This window comes from Ostrea edulis, chromosome 8, assembly GCF_947568905.1.
Source record: "Ostrea edulis chromosome 8, xbOstEdul1.1, whole genome shotgun sequence".
Taxonomy (NCBI): Eukaryota; Metazoa; Mollusca; class Bivalvia; order Ostreida; family Ostreidae; genus Ostrea; species Ostrea edulis.
Window position 1 is genome coordinate 64,100,086 of NC_079171.1, and position 17,892 is coordinate 64,117,977.

General features: G+C 35.0%; 2 protein-coding genes across 3 annotated transcripts in view; both read right to left on the reverse strand.

The window, feature by feature from the left end:
* Positions 1-17,892, reverse strand: part of LOC125660925 (sodium-dependent glucose transporter 1A-like) — a 210,509-nt gene that overhangs the window by 129,562 nt on the left and 63,055 nt on the right. The window lies entirely within an intron of this gene.
* LOC125661999 (cysteine dioxygenase type 1-like) lies at positions 1,183-16,770 on the reverse strand. The gene is made up of 4 exons (XM_048894165.2): positions 16,247-16,770; positions 12,448-12,686; positions 8,381-8,550; positions 1,183-6,863 (listed from the first exon to the last, which is right to left on the reverse strand). The coding sequence occupies exons 1-4, from the start codon at positions 16,459-16,461 to the stop codon at positions 6,825-6,827; spliced, it is 663 nt and encodes a 220-aa protein (XP_048750122.2). The 5' UTR covers positions 16,462-16,770; the 3' UTR covers positions 1,183-6,824.

Here is a 17,892-nt window from a genome sequence, read left to right on the forward strand (position 1 = left end):
CAATAGATTGGTGGTAGTAATCTGCAGAACTAGGTGAAAATAAAAAACTGGGTTATCTGTGAAATGCATATTCATACTGCTCTCAACATACATATATTCTCCCTTAAATTTCAACATCGTGAGACTATTTATAATGATGTGTGATGTATCTGTGACAAGAGAGATAACTCCTGCTGGGAGTGGCAAGACAATCCAATAAATATTTCTTTGTTTTCTGTCATATCATTGCTTTACTAATTTACTGGTTTTTGCACTTGTGATAATTCTATTCAAATTTACTCGGTTGTACAAACGTAAGGTAAAGTGATCTGAAATTCAAAATTACCCAATTTAATTTTTTACACGCAATTTGATTGGTTCATTTGACTTGAAATATTGGAACCAATTGTCTGTCAATGATGTGCAAGACTGAGTCTCAGAGTGTTGGATTTGTGTCAAAAATCAACCCAGAATCTTTATTTCCTGATCCTGGTCACGGCACCAAATTGATTCTAGATTTCAGATCCAGGTAACGCTTGAAATAATTTTCATTACCAAACAAAATTTTCAGAATATCTTTGCATTTGAATTTATGTTTAATAAACTTGCACTTTTCTAAAACATTTGAGCTAGATAAATCTTAAGATGTAAGTAGTCAAAATTTTGATCAAGTCTTTTCTCAGTTTATGGTCTCGGGGGCCAGGATTTGATCCCAGGCCTCCTGATTCTCAAGTCACATGCTCTAGCAGCTGAGCTATCAAAATTAATACAACACTAAAATGTATTTGAGAGGGTCCCTTTCGAAAACATTGCTTTGCTGAATCTTGTGCCATATAGGCCGGAAAATTCCACATCATCATCAATATGCCCCCACCCCCTATAAATTTTGCTCAGCATGATTTAATCCAACAGCTTGCATTTTCAAACTCACAGGGATGTGACTAAATTCCTCAGATATTGGAGGAAAACTCGTCAAAAAGGGAGGAAAACACCCCACCCTACCTGGAAAAATACCATTTTCTGCCACTTTAGATGAAATCCAGAGTGTTTCATTTTTTCAAAAATGAGCGAATCGGAGGATTTTCTCTGAAAAGAGGAAAAATCACACCCCTGAAACACTCTGGAGAAAATAAAACCCAACTATTAGAAGGAATAGGTCTCTTGGTATTTGTGGCTGGATAGAAATAACACTACGTCAACAAAGTCTGAATACAATATATTTAATATCAACAGAATTAATGTGACACATTATGCAAACATTAAAATATGGCCATTACAGAGACAGCAATTAAAAATTTTCATCATCGATTATGCAAGTTTTGTTAAAATTAAATGTACCAAAACACAGCTGTGCTGTAGATCACCTGTTCACAACCAGGCATATTTATAAAACTGAACCTGGCGATGTCTACAGCATAACTATACCCGCAATCACTCACATTATTTCATTAAACTGTCATCATGAACAAAAGAATGGGAAAAGTTGACGATTTTGTCCCGGCCGCCATAAAGTTTTTCGTTTTCCTCGATATGAATAACATTATACATGGTTGAGCAAAAATTTTAATATTGAGCACTTTGTGTGTCATCTAATCACTACAAGAGTCGTGGTGGAATTCGAATTGCCACAATTTCACGGTTTACTTGTGGAAATATTCTTCCTTTAAACACGTTTAATTTCTGATGCTTGGTTTATTCATTATCATAGTCTGTGATGTTTAGTGGTTACACATTTTCTGCATTCGGTCACATCACCACACACTTTGTTGCAATACACAAAAATCTATCCCTCCAAATTTATGAAGAAAAAAAAAAAAATCTTGCCCAGATTTAATAAAATCAACAATTTGACTTTTCTGGGTTCGAATTTGAAGTAGAATTGTAAAATAGATTGTGGTTGTGTACAAGTTATTGATGAAGTCTGTAGTTTGATGTACAAGTTATTGATGAAGTCTGTAGTTTGATGTACCAGTTATTGATGAAGTCAGTAGTTTGATGTACAAGTTATTGATGAAATCTGTAGTTTGATGCACAAGTTATTGATGAAGTCTGTAGTTTGATGTACAAGTTATTGATGAAGTCTGTAGTTTGGTGTACAAGTTATTGATGAAGTCTGTAGTTTGTACAGGTAAATGATACATGTATTTCTGGTCTCGAGTCGTTCAGACTCCCTGTGAAACAAATTCCAGAATTCTGAGTAACAAATGCCAAATAATATTGTAATAGCTATTCTACATTAATGACCTAATGGCTATTCTACATAATGACCTAACGGCTATTCTACATAATGACCTAATGGCTATTCTACATATTGACCTAACGGCTATTCTACACATTTTGAACAAAAATACTATCAATCCTAACATTTTAAATACAGGCTCTTTAAAGCTGCCATGCATGTATAGTTTGGTTGGGAATCTACACACACATTTTGGTGTACAATTTCATAAATAGCACTTTATATGATTCCGGTTATTTTAAGCACTTTATATGATTCCGGTTATTATAAGGACTTTATACGATTCCGGTTATTTCACTATCAGGACTTTATACGATTCCATTTATTTTATTATCAGGACTTTATACGATTTCGGTCATTTTATCAACAGCACTTTACACGATTCTGGTTATTTTAAGGACTTTATACGATTCCGGTTATTTCACTATCAGGACTTTATACGATTCCATTTATTTTATTATCAGGACTTTATACGATTCCGGTCATTTTATCAACAGCACTTTATACGATTCTGGTTATTTTAAGATTATAATGTTGTGTTATCATGACTGTACGGCATGCAAGCTTCCCCCCCTTCCCCCTCAAACTTCATGTACTCTAAATCATACATTTAACATTCACAGATTCACAGTTTGGAATGATGCTTTCAGAATTTCTTTTTTTCCCTTCTTTCTTGTTCATCTGTTTTGTTTTTTTATTGCATTTCACTAAATGGTTGGGCTGACACATTCACCGAAATATCGATTCAGTTCAATATAAATGCTCGATTCAATATTCGATTCATTGCCTCAATTTTCAGTTCGATAAATTTATTACTAACAGATTTAGTAATATACATCATGCTCAGCCTCAGTACTTATTGTTTTCCTTAAGGTTGATGAAAATAATTATGAACTTGATCAGTATAAACCACATAGCCAACACGCATCTTGCCACATGACTGTGTAAACATTTTGCTTTTAAATCTTTAATTTTGAATCTTGGTAATTATTTTTTCTTCAATGTTATCATTGATTTCTTCTGTAAATTGTATCGTATTGAAAATATTGAATCGTGGCATAAGTATCGCAATATGCATCGTATCGTGAAGGGGGCGTGTCGTTTCAGCCCTACAAAATGGAGGGAAGGAACACCTAACTTAACACTGTTAATTCTACCTTCAACATGATTTACAGTTAGTATGTATAATCCTCCAACAATACCGGGTTATGGATTGGTTGATTATTGTTTAACGTCCGTTTCGAAAATATTTCATTCATATGGAGACGTCACTGTTGCCGGTGAAGGGCTGCAAAATTTTGGCCTACGCTCGGCGCTTATGGCCATTGAGCAGGGAGGGGTCTTTATCGTGCCACACCTGCTGTGACACGGGACCTCAGTTTTTGCGGTCTCATCCGAAGGACCGCCCCATTTAGTCGCCTCTTACGACAAGCAAGGGGTCCTGATTGGATTAGCCCATTGGACAAATAGGACGTGTCCTAAACCATTCCCCAGAAAACATTGATTATCAAGTCAAAAATGATTAAACATGTAATTTGCAGTGTAAATACGTTTGTTGATTTAGTGTAGTTTTAATGCTAGTGGTTTTTAGCCATCTTAAAATGTAAACCTTTTTATTTGTCCTGAGAAAGGGACAGGTTGTTCTGAAAATTTGACAATCTAATGACAAGTGTGCGAAATAGCTGGACCACTAAGCAAGTGAAGATAAAATTTCTTGGGATGACAATGGAGTTCTCTCCCCTTCGTTGTCACACACTACACAATCATCAAAAATGGAAATGAGTTAGTTTAGGTTTTAAAAGCATCAAACATGGAAATACAGCATAACAGCGAAAAACAGTTCATAATACACAATCTTCATTATACAGTAAAACACAGTTATAGAGAACCTCCAGGGCCAGCGAAAAACAGTTCATTATAACCCGACTTCATTATACAGTAAAACACGGTTATACTGAACCTACAGGGCCAGTAAAAAACAGTTCATTATAACCAAACTTCATTATACAGTATAACACGGTTGTAGAGCAAAAAAAAACAAAAAAACATTTAGCGTGAATTCAATGACACCGCAATAAGCATGAATTCATTTTAAGCATGTTCATTACAAGCGTGTTTTAAAGATCGGATATATTTGTATATAGTAGTTCATATTGTACCACATGGACACGTACTTCTGGGATACATACTATAAATAGTTTATGGTTATTACAATGCTAAATATAGCATTTTTTTTCACTTCCTAATAAATTCTGATTCTAAAAAAAATCAGATAACATACTCCCCTCAAACCTCACTCCAGACAAGAAATAAAAAAATCTGTGACAATTTAAAGTCTTAAAAACTAATTTCTTATGTTAACAAGAGTAAACGCGGGGATTTTCTTGAATCTCGTTTCATTTTGAGGGACCTACAATCAACATATTTAGCATAATCTAGGGTTTGGATTTTTCATCCGATACTAGCGATACTAAACGCCTAACGTTTAGTATCTTAGATTAAAAAATGAATCAAAATAATGAGAAATATGTATATTTCATCAATCTGAGGGGGGGGGGGGGGGGCTCCACCCCCTTCTCCTTTGGATCTACTACACTTGAATGTCAAATAATAAAAATAAGAGTTCTGCTAAAACTTTTCTGATGAAAAATTCTCTCTCAATGTTGTCTTTTACTCTGACGTCCTGTAGTGACCTTGACCTCTGGATTCCAATATCGATACGTTTCTTCCTCTCTTGATAATAATGCTGTGCGTGAAGCAGGAACTGTGGCCTGTAGAATGCAGACAACACGCACAAACATGCACACACACATATCGGTCCTCTCACTACATCCCTCAATGAATTGCAAGGGGATAAAAAAAAAAAAAATAAAAAAATGCATATTTGAAAAATCATTATGCTTTTATGAATAAAGTTACCGGTATACTTAATCTGCATCACAAACAATACATCATTATATATCAGAGTTTTACAAAGAAAGAGTCTTGCACAAACAATGTCTTCACATGTCACACACAGTGTCTTCACATGTCACAAACAATGTCTTCACATGTCACAGACAATGTCTTCACATGTCACAAACAATGTCTTCACATGTCACACACAATGTCTTCACATGTCACAAACAATGCCATCAAAAGGGCCAATTAACACCCCTCAACATTCATACAATTATATGCTAGTCCTTAGCTTCATACATATCTAACTTTTCACACACCCCTTCTTAAATATTCGTAGAATTTCAAAGATTTTTTTAACACACTCCCCTTCTTAAATATTTATAGAAAGATCTTTTCAACCCCCCCCCCCCACCCCCCCTTTTCACTATGCATGAAATGATACACCCAGTGATGTTTTCTCTGAAGGCGGGACAAACTTTCAGGGCTTCTGTCACCTACATTAGTAATATTAAGAGGCAGGGCAAACTTTCAGGGCTTCTGTCACCTACATTAATAATATTAAGAGGCAGGGCAAACTTTCAGGGCTTCTGTCACCTACATTAATAATATTAAGAGGCAGGGCAAACTTTCAGGGCTTCTGTTGCCTACATTGGTAATACTATATTCATGCCCCAAAAGGGATTAAAATACCAACACATATATACATACATGCTATACATACTTAAAATCAACACACACACACACACACACACACACACACACACACACACACATACAATACATATACCAAAAAATTTCCACATAAAAAAATAGATCACTGCTCTTCTCAATTATTAGAGGACCTGGCCCTTGAATCTGCAGGTTTCCAATAAAGATTGTCATATGTACAGCGTTTTACAGAAATAGCTGTGAATGTGCATTCATAAAGAGAGAAAGATGAAGTTCAGTGGCATTCATATGTTATCACAATATACTTAACAAACATTCATATGTTACACAATATACTTAACAAACATTCATATGTTACACAATATACTTAACACATATCAATTTATCAATGACACACAACTCTTCCACAAATACTTTACACATATCAATTTATCAATGACATTCAACTCTTACACAATATACTTAACACATATCAATTCATCAATGACATTCAACTCTTACACAATATACTTAACACACATTTATATGTTACACAATATACTTAACACACATTCATATGTTACACAATATACTTAACACACATTCATATGTTACACAATATACTTAACACACATTCATATGTTACACAATATACTTAACACATATCAATTTATCAATGACACACAACTCTTCCACAAATACTTTACACATATCAATTTATCAATGACATTCAACTCTTACACAATATACTTAACACATATCAATTCATCAATGACATTCAACTCTTACACAATATACTTAAAACACATCAACTTGTCTGGGGCTGAACGTTGTGATATCAAATTGTTAGATATTCAATCGTAAAAAAAAAAAATGATTTCAAAGTACAAAAAAAAATGTCCAAAACATAAAAATCCAATAATTAAAGTCTAATCAACTAGACTAACTCGTTAATAATCTTCAATGAGAATAAATCCAGGAATGTTAGTTAACTTTGCAACATTGATGTGGAAAACAAGAGTTATTTCTCTTGAGGAACTCTTCGCTGCGCTGAGGTCTAATTATTCTCAGGAACACAGGAACTAGGTAACTTGGCCTATAAAATAAAATCATACACATGTTAAGCCGATACATATTTCTCTCATCTTTATACCTCTACAAATTGTATGATTAATTGTATATTGTTTAATGTCCCTCTGATTAATTGTATATTGTCTAATGTCCCTCTGATTAATTGTACATTGTCTAATGTCCCTCTGATTAATTGTATATTGTCTAATGTCCCTCTGATTAATTGTATATTGTCTGATGTCCCTCTTGAGAATTTCTCATTCATGTGGAGACCTCACGATTGCCGGTGAAGGGTTACAAAATTTAGGCATATGCTCAGCACTTGCGTCCTTTAAGCGGGGAGGGATCTTTAACATGCCACACCTGCTGTAAAATTTGCGGTTTCATCCGAAGGACTGCCCCATTTAGTCGCCTCTTATGATAAGCAAGGGGTATACTGAGGACCTATTCTAACCCGGATCCCCATGTGACTACAAATTTGTACTACACATACAAGATACAATGATCAAGATAACGCCCGTGTAATCTAGAAATAACCATGCCCATTAGAAATAATTACACCCACTAGAAATAACAACGCCCACTAGAAATAACCACACCCACTAGAAATATCTACGCCCACTAGAAATATCCATGCCCACTATAAATAACTACACCCACTATAAATAGCCACGACCACTAGAAATAACCATGTCCACTAGAAATAACCACGCCCACTAGAAATAACCATGTCCACTAGAAATAACCACGCCCACTAGAAATAACCACGCCCACTAGAAATAACCACGCCCACTAGTAGTGATGAAGCGATTGTCAATCGCTTTTGGCTCTTCGATTTCGATTATTGATTTCATTTTTCATAATCGATTGTCCCCTGTACACTAATTAATATCTAATCCGAGATTCGTCTGACTGTTAATCCCGCTTTTATATCAAGAGGTGTGCGGGGGAGAGTAGGAGTGGACTCCACATTGAAAAGCGGGAATTCAGTGACACCAGCTAGTGTGCATGCTGCACATATCCATAACACTATATATTAGAAATAACTCCAAAATAATAAACATTTATTAACAACATGTAAATACCGATTATATCGATCATGGATCGCTACAGTTCTTCTGATTATAACCGATTATCGATTATGAAATTTTCCCGATTTTTCAACACTACCCACTAGAAATAAGGCCAAGTAAAATTAATTAGTAGATTATCATTCAAACTTCACAAAAAAAATGGGGCGGGTGGGAGGATTTTATTTTTTATTTTTCGCCATGGTATTCTTGACCTCGAAAATGCCTTCTCTCATTGAGAAAAGGCTTTATAAATCATAATTACATGTGTATTTGGGTTTCTAAAAGGCAAAGTTAAACAAAGTACGTTTACGATACTGGACCGGACATAAAAATATCCGGAAATCGTAATTTTGAAAAATAAAAAAAAATCGGGGCGGGGCGATTTTCAAGGGGCGGGTGGGAATGATAATCTACTAATTAATTTTACTTGGCCTAACCATGCCCACTAGAAATAAGAATTGATACGTACACAAGGCGTCCGTTTGCCGTACTGACTCCAGAATGTCACCTGCACTTTGTTTGCATTTCCAGTCCTCTCGTCGAAGCTCTGACATTCGCTGAAGGGTGGAGAATATAAATGAAGCGTGACGGCGGTGTCGGAGTGACTGGGATTTTCCACTCTGTGTAGCCCAATCTCATCTAAAATACAAAGACGTTACAACTCATGAGATATAATTATACATCATAAAAGACATTTGCCCTAGTTATGTTCCCCAAACAAAGTTACAATAAGTACTAGTTCCCTTTGTAACTGGTGATGTAAGACATCATTAGATTATTAACGCGGCTGAGTTAAGGCTTTCCTATAATTACCAGTGCTGTAAAAAATGTACTTTATCGCACTCAGTGATTTTTGTTTTGTTTTCCAAACTACCACCCCTCATTTTGAATTGGGAAAAATTAGCGACATTTTCCTCAAATTGGGAAAAATCATTCATAGTAAATTAAAATGGTAAAGATGCATAAAGTAATCAAATAACAATTTTTTTGTTTGAGGTTTATTTCAGATCTGATTTAAAATCATAAAATAAATCATTATTTAACATTAAATATGTATTGGAAGTCACACCTTGTATATATATTATTTACTTTTTCTAAGAAATACTTATTGTCTAATTTCATAAAGAAAATAATAAATTATTAATTCACCAGCATTTGTACCCATAATCTTGTAAATATTATTATATTAATAATCAAGTTTCCAGAATGTCTCTCCTGTTTTGTATTTTTCGAATTTTAGTAAAACCCTATACTGTTGGCCACTTCCTGTTATTAGCCTGACCCTACAAAAAATGGCGGTCAAACTAAATTGTAAACAATGAATATGGCTTAATGTGCATCTGGAAGCTATATGCTTCGCTGCATATCTGCTTATATGGATGCCTCTATTGTTTTACATATTCTTTACAAAACCTTTTGCATGTGCAGTGGTTTGGAGAATAAAACTGAAGAAAAAAAACGTATTTACTCTGTCAGAAATATACGGTAACCTTTTTTTTTAAATGGCCTAATTTCCCTAGATTTGAAATTGGGAAAAACATATATATATAATTGGGAAAAAATAGCTAATTTTAGTGAGGGGAAACAGCCGAATATCGGTGGCATTTTAGCCCCCAAAAAATCACTGGCACATTACATGACGTCACAATGAAAAATACGTCATGATGAAGGTCACGACGTACATATCTACAGTCCTTTTGCGGTTGGAAATGTCAAAATATTTTTTCGTTATTTACCACCGCTGTCAAACGATAAAATGCAATCGTGTAAAGTTTCTATCAAATGGATTATATTAATTCTCTTTGATATTGAAATATTTTCACTTTCTTCTTTATATAACTTACATGCTAAAGTAATATCCATATTATATTGTGATCTTCATAGCGACCCTAATCTGCACGCATAGTGACTTTCACAATGGACTCATTTGCATAAACAGGGTTTCCGTACATAAAAATTTCATCATTGGAACGGCACCCCGAGGTTTTTGAGTTAAAGATGTTTGATTTATGTGACATGTGAACTTCAGTGCAAAAGGAAAGTTAGGGGAGCAAGTTGTGGCTTCAACAGAAAATATGTTTTTCAGGCTAGATTCAACTTCGTAAATGCAAAAATCTCTGCATCTTGCATATTCAATGCAAAAATTAGACATGATACAAGTCACGATAAACTTGCTCTCATCACTTTTCAAATTAAGATATTAATGTGTTTTGAAGTAATATTAACTTCAACTTGCATTGATATCTGGATATTGTGCCAATGGAACGATTTATACATACACGGTACGATTTTATCTTGATATTTGATCACGTGATATACAGCAGATGTAGAGATTGTCGGTCTGGTGAAAAATGTATAGGAGGTCAATAAGCACTTATTGTTTTTGTATAAAAGGGTTGTGTGTACAAAATTTGTCAAAAATTGAATCTGTTTATTAATGCCTTTTTCCCCTGACATATTTCTATGGCCCTACTTAACACAACTGCAAAGTCAGTTTTATAGACAATAATTCCAATCTTATTTATTACAATTGTTTTGATTGGACAAAAATAAATCTAATCGAGAATTTACACATCAATAAACCTAAAAACATGATGTATTCATACGCGCCTGAAAACAAACACGAGGCCCAAGGGCCACATCATTCACCTGATTCACTTGGCTCATATTTAAAGATTTTCCCTATATATTTGTATGAAAAACTTTGACCCCCTCCCCTTGTGACCCCATCCTCCCCTGGGGGCCATGATTTTAACAAACTGAAGTCTGAAATATGTCAGAAAGCTTTCATGTAAATCTCAGCTTTTCTGGCTCAGTGGTTCTTGAGAAGATTTTTAAAGATTTTTCCTATATATTTGTATGTAAAACTTTGATCCCCTATTGTGGCCCCATCCAACCCCCAGGGGCCATGATTTGAACAAACTTGAATCTGCACTATATAAGGAAGCTTTCATGTAAATCTCAGCTTTTCTAGCAGAGTGGTTCTTGAGTAGAAGATTTTTAAATAACCCCACCCTTTTTTTGCATTTTTGTGATTATCTCCCCTTTGAAAGGGACATGGCCCTTCATTTGAACAAACTTGAAAGCCCTTCATCCAAGGATGCTTTGTGGAAAGTTTGATCGAAATTGGCTCAGTCTTTCTTGAGAAGAAGATGAAAATGTGAAAAGTTTACGACACCGCCGACAGACAACGGACAAATTTTGATCAGAAAAACTCAGTTGAGCTAAAAACGCAATGTACAGAGACCCAGCAAGGAAACTGCAAAATTTTTCAGATTGTTGATAGATTTAACAATTATAAGAATTAAACATTCTTTTTGAAGAATTTATTAAATGAATGTGCAAACATTTTACTCATCAACTGAACCAGGGGTCAACATTAACGTTTGTCCGCTTGTCCGGTACCAGTGAAAAAACATTTCGGACAAGTGAGTATTGATGGGCACTTGTCCGATTGGACAAGTGCTTTTTTATGTAAAGAAGTCTGCAAACAATTTGGTGAAAAGTTTATCGGTAGTTCAGAGTCGGAAGTAATGCATGAAAAATGAACTTTGATCCCGATATCGATCCTGAGTCACACTGGATCGGGATCGGTGTTCACTTATTGCGTACTACTTGATCGGGATCGGTGTTCACTTATTGCGTACTACTTGATCGGGATCGGTGTTCACTTATTGCATACTACTTGATCGAGATCGGTGTTCACTTATTGCGTACTACTTGATCGGGATCGGTGTTCACTTATTGCGTATTACTTGATCGGGATCGGTGTTCACTTATTGCGTACTACTTTCAATCATCCATGGATCTTACGAAGTCATTGATTCAAGATAGGAAGTCTTGATAAAATTTTGTTTTATGCGTTTGTTGTTTTTATCAAGAGAATAAGATCAAAAATCAATCAAGCAGGTATAACAATGGACTATATCTTAAGTAAATTAAATACAGTTTTCAAGTTGACAATATTAGATCATTTTTGAATTTTTTTCCGGACAAGTGAAGTTGAAGTTCAGACAAGTAAATATCTTTGTCCCTTGTCCAAATGGACAAGTAGGAAAAAAAGTTAATGTTGAGCCCTGTTAACATAAATGTGATTCGGACTTTCATTCCGTTTGTGGGTTTACACATCAATAATTTCTTCAAAAAGAATGTTTAAGGAGGAATGCTACACCTGAGAAAATTGATGTAGATGAAAAGTGGAGGATATAATGTACAACAATATTTTGAAGTTTAAAATGTTCAAATTTTACTTCTTTTGTCAAAAAATACAGTTTGGTAGAAGGTAATCTGAAAAAAAAAAATTAAAAACCCCTACTGGACTCAAACTTGCGACCAACAGTTCAGCAGTCAGTATGCTAATTAACCTACTGAGCTACTCGGCTAGGTATTTAAATCAAAACAGGAAAAGTAAAATATAGCTGAATTTGATTTTTTCATCCATGTTATAAAAGGAAGTCGGCCATTATGAGGATTTAGAGAACCTCCTTAATCTAATATAATCCTATATAATAACATCTGATTTATAAATATGCTTACCACTTATATAAGCTACTTCCTGCTTTTTGTATAAATTTTTGCCTTTCGATGTCATTGTGTGCATTTCTTCGCTCCCCGCCGGCCAATCAAATAACTCCTCCTGTGCGTGTCCATCCAAGACCTTCATAAAGCAGTGAGCGTTCGCGTGATCGTGAATCGCGGAGCCCTGGGACGTGTTCCAGCACAGCACCATCAGATTAAACTTGCCGTTACCAGCATCCACCAAGTTTCTTGTGTATCTGAACAATAAAAAAAAATGTTTTTATGTTTTCTTCAACATTGAATCGCGCATCTTGTGTATTCATCCCTGCATGGACACTACAAGTTAGCAGAATGTTCATAAAATTCAGATATAGAGGTAAGCTTTTTTATCAATACAAACTACAAGTATAATAACTTTTTTTTTTTTTTAAAATAGTTTATTCATACTTCAAAGTGCCCTTACAATGCTCAAGATATTCGGGCGCATGTCTTGATAACAAGAAAACATTGATATACTGTATATATATAATCGCATCACAATATATCATTAATTTTTTCAAACATATTATTGAAATCCATATGTAACTTTTGTGTACATGAGAGTACATCTTTAAAGAAGCTTTAACATGCATGTATATATTTTCGGTACTTTCTTCAATTTCTTTGATTCTACAGTACATCTTGTATTTGTAAATAACAGTTGCTATAGTAGAAATTACGTTATTCAAAATGACAATTCTGTGGCTGTTTTCAAAATGAAATCCAATAAGAATGTGTTTCCATTTGATGTCAAATTTGACAACCCTTGACGTTATTTCCCATATATGCTTTACATTTTCACAAAAATAAATGAAGTGTTCATTGTCTTCAACATTTTCTTCACAAAATTCACACATGTTTGATTCGGTTTTCTTTATTTTCATGAGAAAAGATTTGTTACATAGAAGATTATTGAGAAGTTTAAAATTAAATTCTACTTTTTTTCATACATATCTACGATTTTGTTTTTGTAAATGAGACTCCAGGAGGGTTTATCAATATTTAAAGTTCTGCTATAGTAGGGTTGATACAGGGGGGGTATGAAATTTCCTTTGAACATGTATAATAACTTCAATGAATCCAGAAAGAGATAAATTTCATAGGGTATTTCCACAATGTAAATCAATCTTAAATGAACTTTTAGGTGAAGATAACGAACAGTATTCAATCTCGTAACTCCAATAAGCAATACATAATAGAGAGTTGGGCAAACACGGACCCCTGGACACACCAGAGGTGGGATCAGGTGTCTTGGAGGAGTAAGCATCCCCTGTTGACCAGTCACACCTGCCTGGAGTTCTACATCTTGATCAGGCAAAATAAATATACAAAATATTGAAATAAATTTTACAAATACATACTGGTATTTCATGGGGGTACTTTCACAATATAAGTCAATCTTAAATATACAAGAATTATTAGAATACATATCCAACTGCAGAAGTTTTTAGAGTCATGTATATTGAATCTTCAAATTCATTAGAAATATCAGCTGTGGACCAAATTCAAACAGAAAATTTTATATATATACAATTTAGCGATTTAGTTTGTAGTATAACCCACACAAAACAATGTAACAAAATTTTACAATATAAATTGAGTATCCGAGATCAGTCTCAACTACAGTAACCCAGTGCTGCCAGATCTACGTTAGGCCTGGGCCAGCATTGCCAGATCTATGTTAGGCCCGGGCCAGCACTGTCAGATCTACGTTAGACCCAGGCCAGCACTGACAGATCTACGTTAGGCCCGGGCCAGTGCTGCCAGATCTACGTTAGGCCCGGGCCAGCACTGCCAGATCTATGTGGGACCCAGGCCAGCACTGCCAGATCTATGTGGGACCCGGACCAGCACTGTCAAATCTACATGGGGCCCGGGCCAGCACTGCCAGATCTACGTTAGGCCCGGGCCAGCACTGCCAGATCTATGTGGGACCCGGACCAGCACTGTCAAATCTACATGGGATCTTTAAAATTCCTGTTTACTAAGCTGGAGAGCATTCTATTCACAAGCTAGGCCATCAGAGGTGAAAAAGAAAAAAAAAAACCGAGGTTTTCGATATAATCTCCAGAGCTTATCGTTGGAGTACATTTGATGTAGCAGTAAACTTGATCATTTTCTTTCTAATTTATGGGTGATTGGCAGATTGCCAAAAGTTTTGGGCAGTGTAGCAATTAAAAAGTATTTAAAATTAAAAATTACTAAAGGATACCAACCCATAACTGCCAATAGTCAGTGAAGTCTAAAGTTTTCTTTGTAAAACTGCTACCAAGGGACATAACTGATCTTTTGATATATGTAAATCAGTATAAAATTTGCAAAATCACACCTCCTTCAATTATTTCTGCTACTCTTTTGGAAATATAAAATCATTGCACATTCGATGACAGGGATTTTTTTAGGGTCTGTTGGGGGCCGAAATGAGGCCCCATTCCCAATGTTAAAAAGCAGGCATTTTCCCCAATTTTTGCTTTGAAATTGCTAAACAATGAAAACAAATCAAGCAGGGTAATGCCAAATCGTTCATAAATCTTCTTCACAAGCCCACAATTATAATTTTTGCTTCAAAATTCTTAAGTAAAGCTAATTTTTTGGCCTCTGCTTATTTGAATGAGGAAAGATTTGACAAAATTGAAAGTCGGAAGGAGCCAAATTATACCTTAAAGCACTCTGAATTGGGTTTTTCCCTATTTTTTTGTATGAAACATTTTCCCCAATTTCAAGCAAATGTTGTTATTTTTCCCAATTTAGACTTGTAGATCTGCTCCTTTACGATACGTTTCATTACATTTATACTTGTAGATCCGCTCCTTTACGATACGCTTCATTACATTTATACTTGTAGATCCGCTCCTCTACGATACGATTCATTACATTTAGACTTGTAGATCCGCTCCTCTACGATATGCTTCAATACATTTAGACTTGTAGATCTGCTCCTCTACGATACGCTTCAATACATTTATACTTGTAGATCCGCTCCTCTACGATACGATTCATTACATTTATACTTGTAGATCCGCTCCTCTACGATATGCTTCAATACATTTAGACTTGTAGATCCGCTCCTCTACGATACGATTCATTACATTTAGACTTGTAGATCCGCTCCTCTACGATATGTTTCAATACATTTAGACTTGTAGATCTGCTCCTCTACGATACGCTTCAATACATTTAGACTTGTAGATCTGCTCCTCTACGCTACGCTTCAATACATTTAGACTTGTAGATCCGCTCCTCTACGATACGATTCATTACATTTATACTTGTAGATCCGCTCCTCTACGCTACGCTTCAATACATTTAGACTTGTAGATCTGCTCCTCTACGCTACGCTTCAATACATTTAGACTTGTAGATCCGCTCCTCTACAATCTATTGAAGCCTTTCATAGAGAAGCGGATCTATTAGTCTAATTTCAATTAGATTGGGGATGCACAGAACTTTACAATAATAAATAAGGGGAAAGATAATCTCTCAAGGATAGTGTATTTTCCCTATCTATTGATTAAAAGTCAGAGACCTTTCATCCTTTTGAATCCGCACCTATCAATATCTATATTTATTGATTAAAACTTCAGAGATCTTTCATCCTCTTGGATCCGCGCCTGAAATACCGGTACATGTAGCAAAATTTTCCATGAATATTTTGTAAAATTGAGTATCGTCGAGAGATGTGATGTCGCTTATACGGAAATGTCACCATGAATTTTTTAGACACTATTTACAAACCATAAGCCTGCAATTCTTTGAAATGAATATGATTTTAATTTACCTGTGCAGATCGAAGATGGCGAATTTTTTCCAATCTTTCGGATTGCTACGGTACGCTGCCATCAACTGAGAAACATACTCCACATTGACATGGTCGCTTGCAAACACTTTATGCAGTTCTTGAATTAATTCGTCCAGATTTCGGGGTGGGATAATTGTCTTGGGGTCGTCGTACAACTCCGTCTTATTTCTCTCGCAATCGGAAATTTCCATCATGAAAAGTTTTGATTTCCTTTATTTCGGAGCCGCGGCAGTTCAATTTTATGAAGTATTAAACACACACTCTGTTCAGGGGTACAATTCCTACGGGATCTCGTTGTCTTCCTGTGTATTTTTCGCTGCTTTATCACGAAACACGTTTTCTAGGCCGTAGACAATATTTACTTCTCTGTCGTCATAAATGACCTTGACCTAGTTAAACCTATTGGTTAAGTCGTTGACGTTTGATTCGTTGGAGATAAAAATTTTTTTTTTTTTTTTTGGTTGTCTCCACGTCTGTTCTACATGATATCATGGTAGCTATGACAACCTCAATTTTGAAAATTTAACCATATCCCCCCCCCCCCAAAGATATATAATATAATATTTAAAAACTTGTTTTGTTATGATTATGTATATTGAGGGTTTATAAATGACAAATTATTAATTATCAATCTATTTCCATATATTTGTTCTCTTAATTTTGGTTTTGTTTGACATCTGTAATTGAAGTTTAATTATTTCATTTGATGTTTAGAAAGGGCATTTTTGCACATGTTAGCAATTTCTAATCCTTGACATCTCTTTCCTGTCTCAAGATATCAATGTCATTTACTCATACTTGTTATCAACTTTATGGTTAGATCTTAGGATTGTGTTCTTTGAATTTGTTATGCTTAGCTCTACCTAATTTCAGTATTGTAAATTAATGTCATACGGCTTTTCCCTGTTCTTGCAACTTTATTATCCTTAAGTTAATTGGCTGGTCAGTACGAATGTGGGCGGAGTTGTCAAAGATTAGATGTGTGTGAGTTTGTATGTGAGTCAATCTTCGAAATTTCTTTGTTAAATTCAGTTTGTTTCTAAAATGTATTTGTGAATTAATATTTTTGGACTTATAATAAATTCTGAACTTTTTAAAACCGTTTTATCATTTGCAACAATATTACATGGTGGAGAATCTATATTATTTTTCTTTGGATTATTAATTACTTCAACATGGATAATAACAGTGAATATTTTGGTTTTTGTTCACCCAATCAGACTGTTCTTGAAATGCCCAGTGAACCAAAATCGTTTGATTCACCTTCAGCAATATCCGCCAAAATAGAACTTACGAAATTCCACGGATACACTAGTGAAAATGCACGAAAATTTCTAGACGAATTTGAATCTTTCTGTACTTTACAAAATTTAATGGAGAACAGTAGGATTATAGCTGCTTTTCATCTTCATCTAAAAGGACCGGCACTTATATGGTTTAGTGCCTTGGATATTTCAGATAAACTCTCTTGGTCGGTTTTGAAAGAAGTTTTTCAGGCCCAGTACATCAGCAAGAATATTTTTGATCCAGCAATTATTGCGGAGTCTGCCATTTTTGACGCCTTGACCCTCCAGCCTGGAGCACCGATAGAAGGGTTCCACAGTCAAGTCTTAGAAAAAGGATCG

What these genes read in the sequence shown, in the direction of transcription:
- LOC125661999 (XM_048894165.2), bottom strand. Translation starts at nt 16,461, where the DNA reads ATGATGGAAATTTCCGATTGCGAGAGAAATAAGACGGAGTTGTACGAC. An exon ending in GCCATCTTCGATCTGCACAG is followed by an intron (nt 12,687 to 16,246) that starts GTAAATTAAAAT and finishes TTTATTGTTCAG; the next exon opens with ATACACAAGAAACTTGGTGG. An exon ending in GGAAGTAGCTTATATAAGTG is followed by an intron (nt 8,551 to 12,447) that starts GTAAGCATATTT and finishes TTTGTATTTTAG; the next exon opens with ATGAGATTGGGCTACACAGA.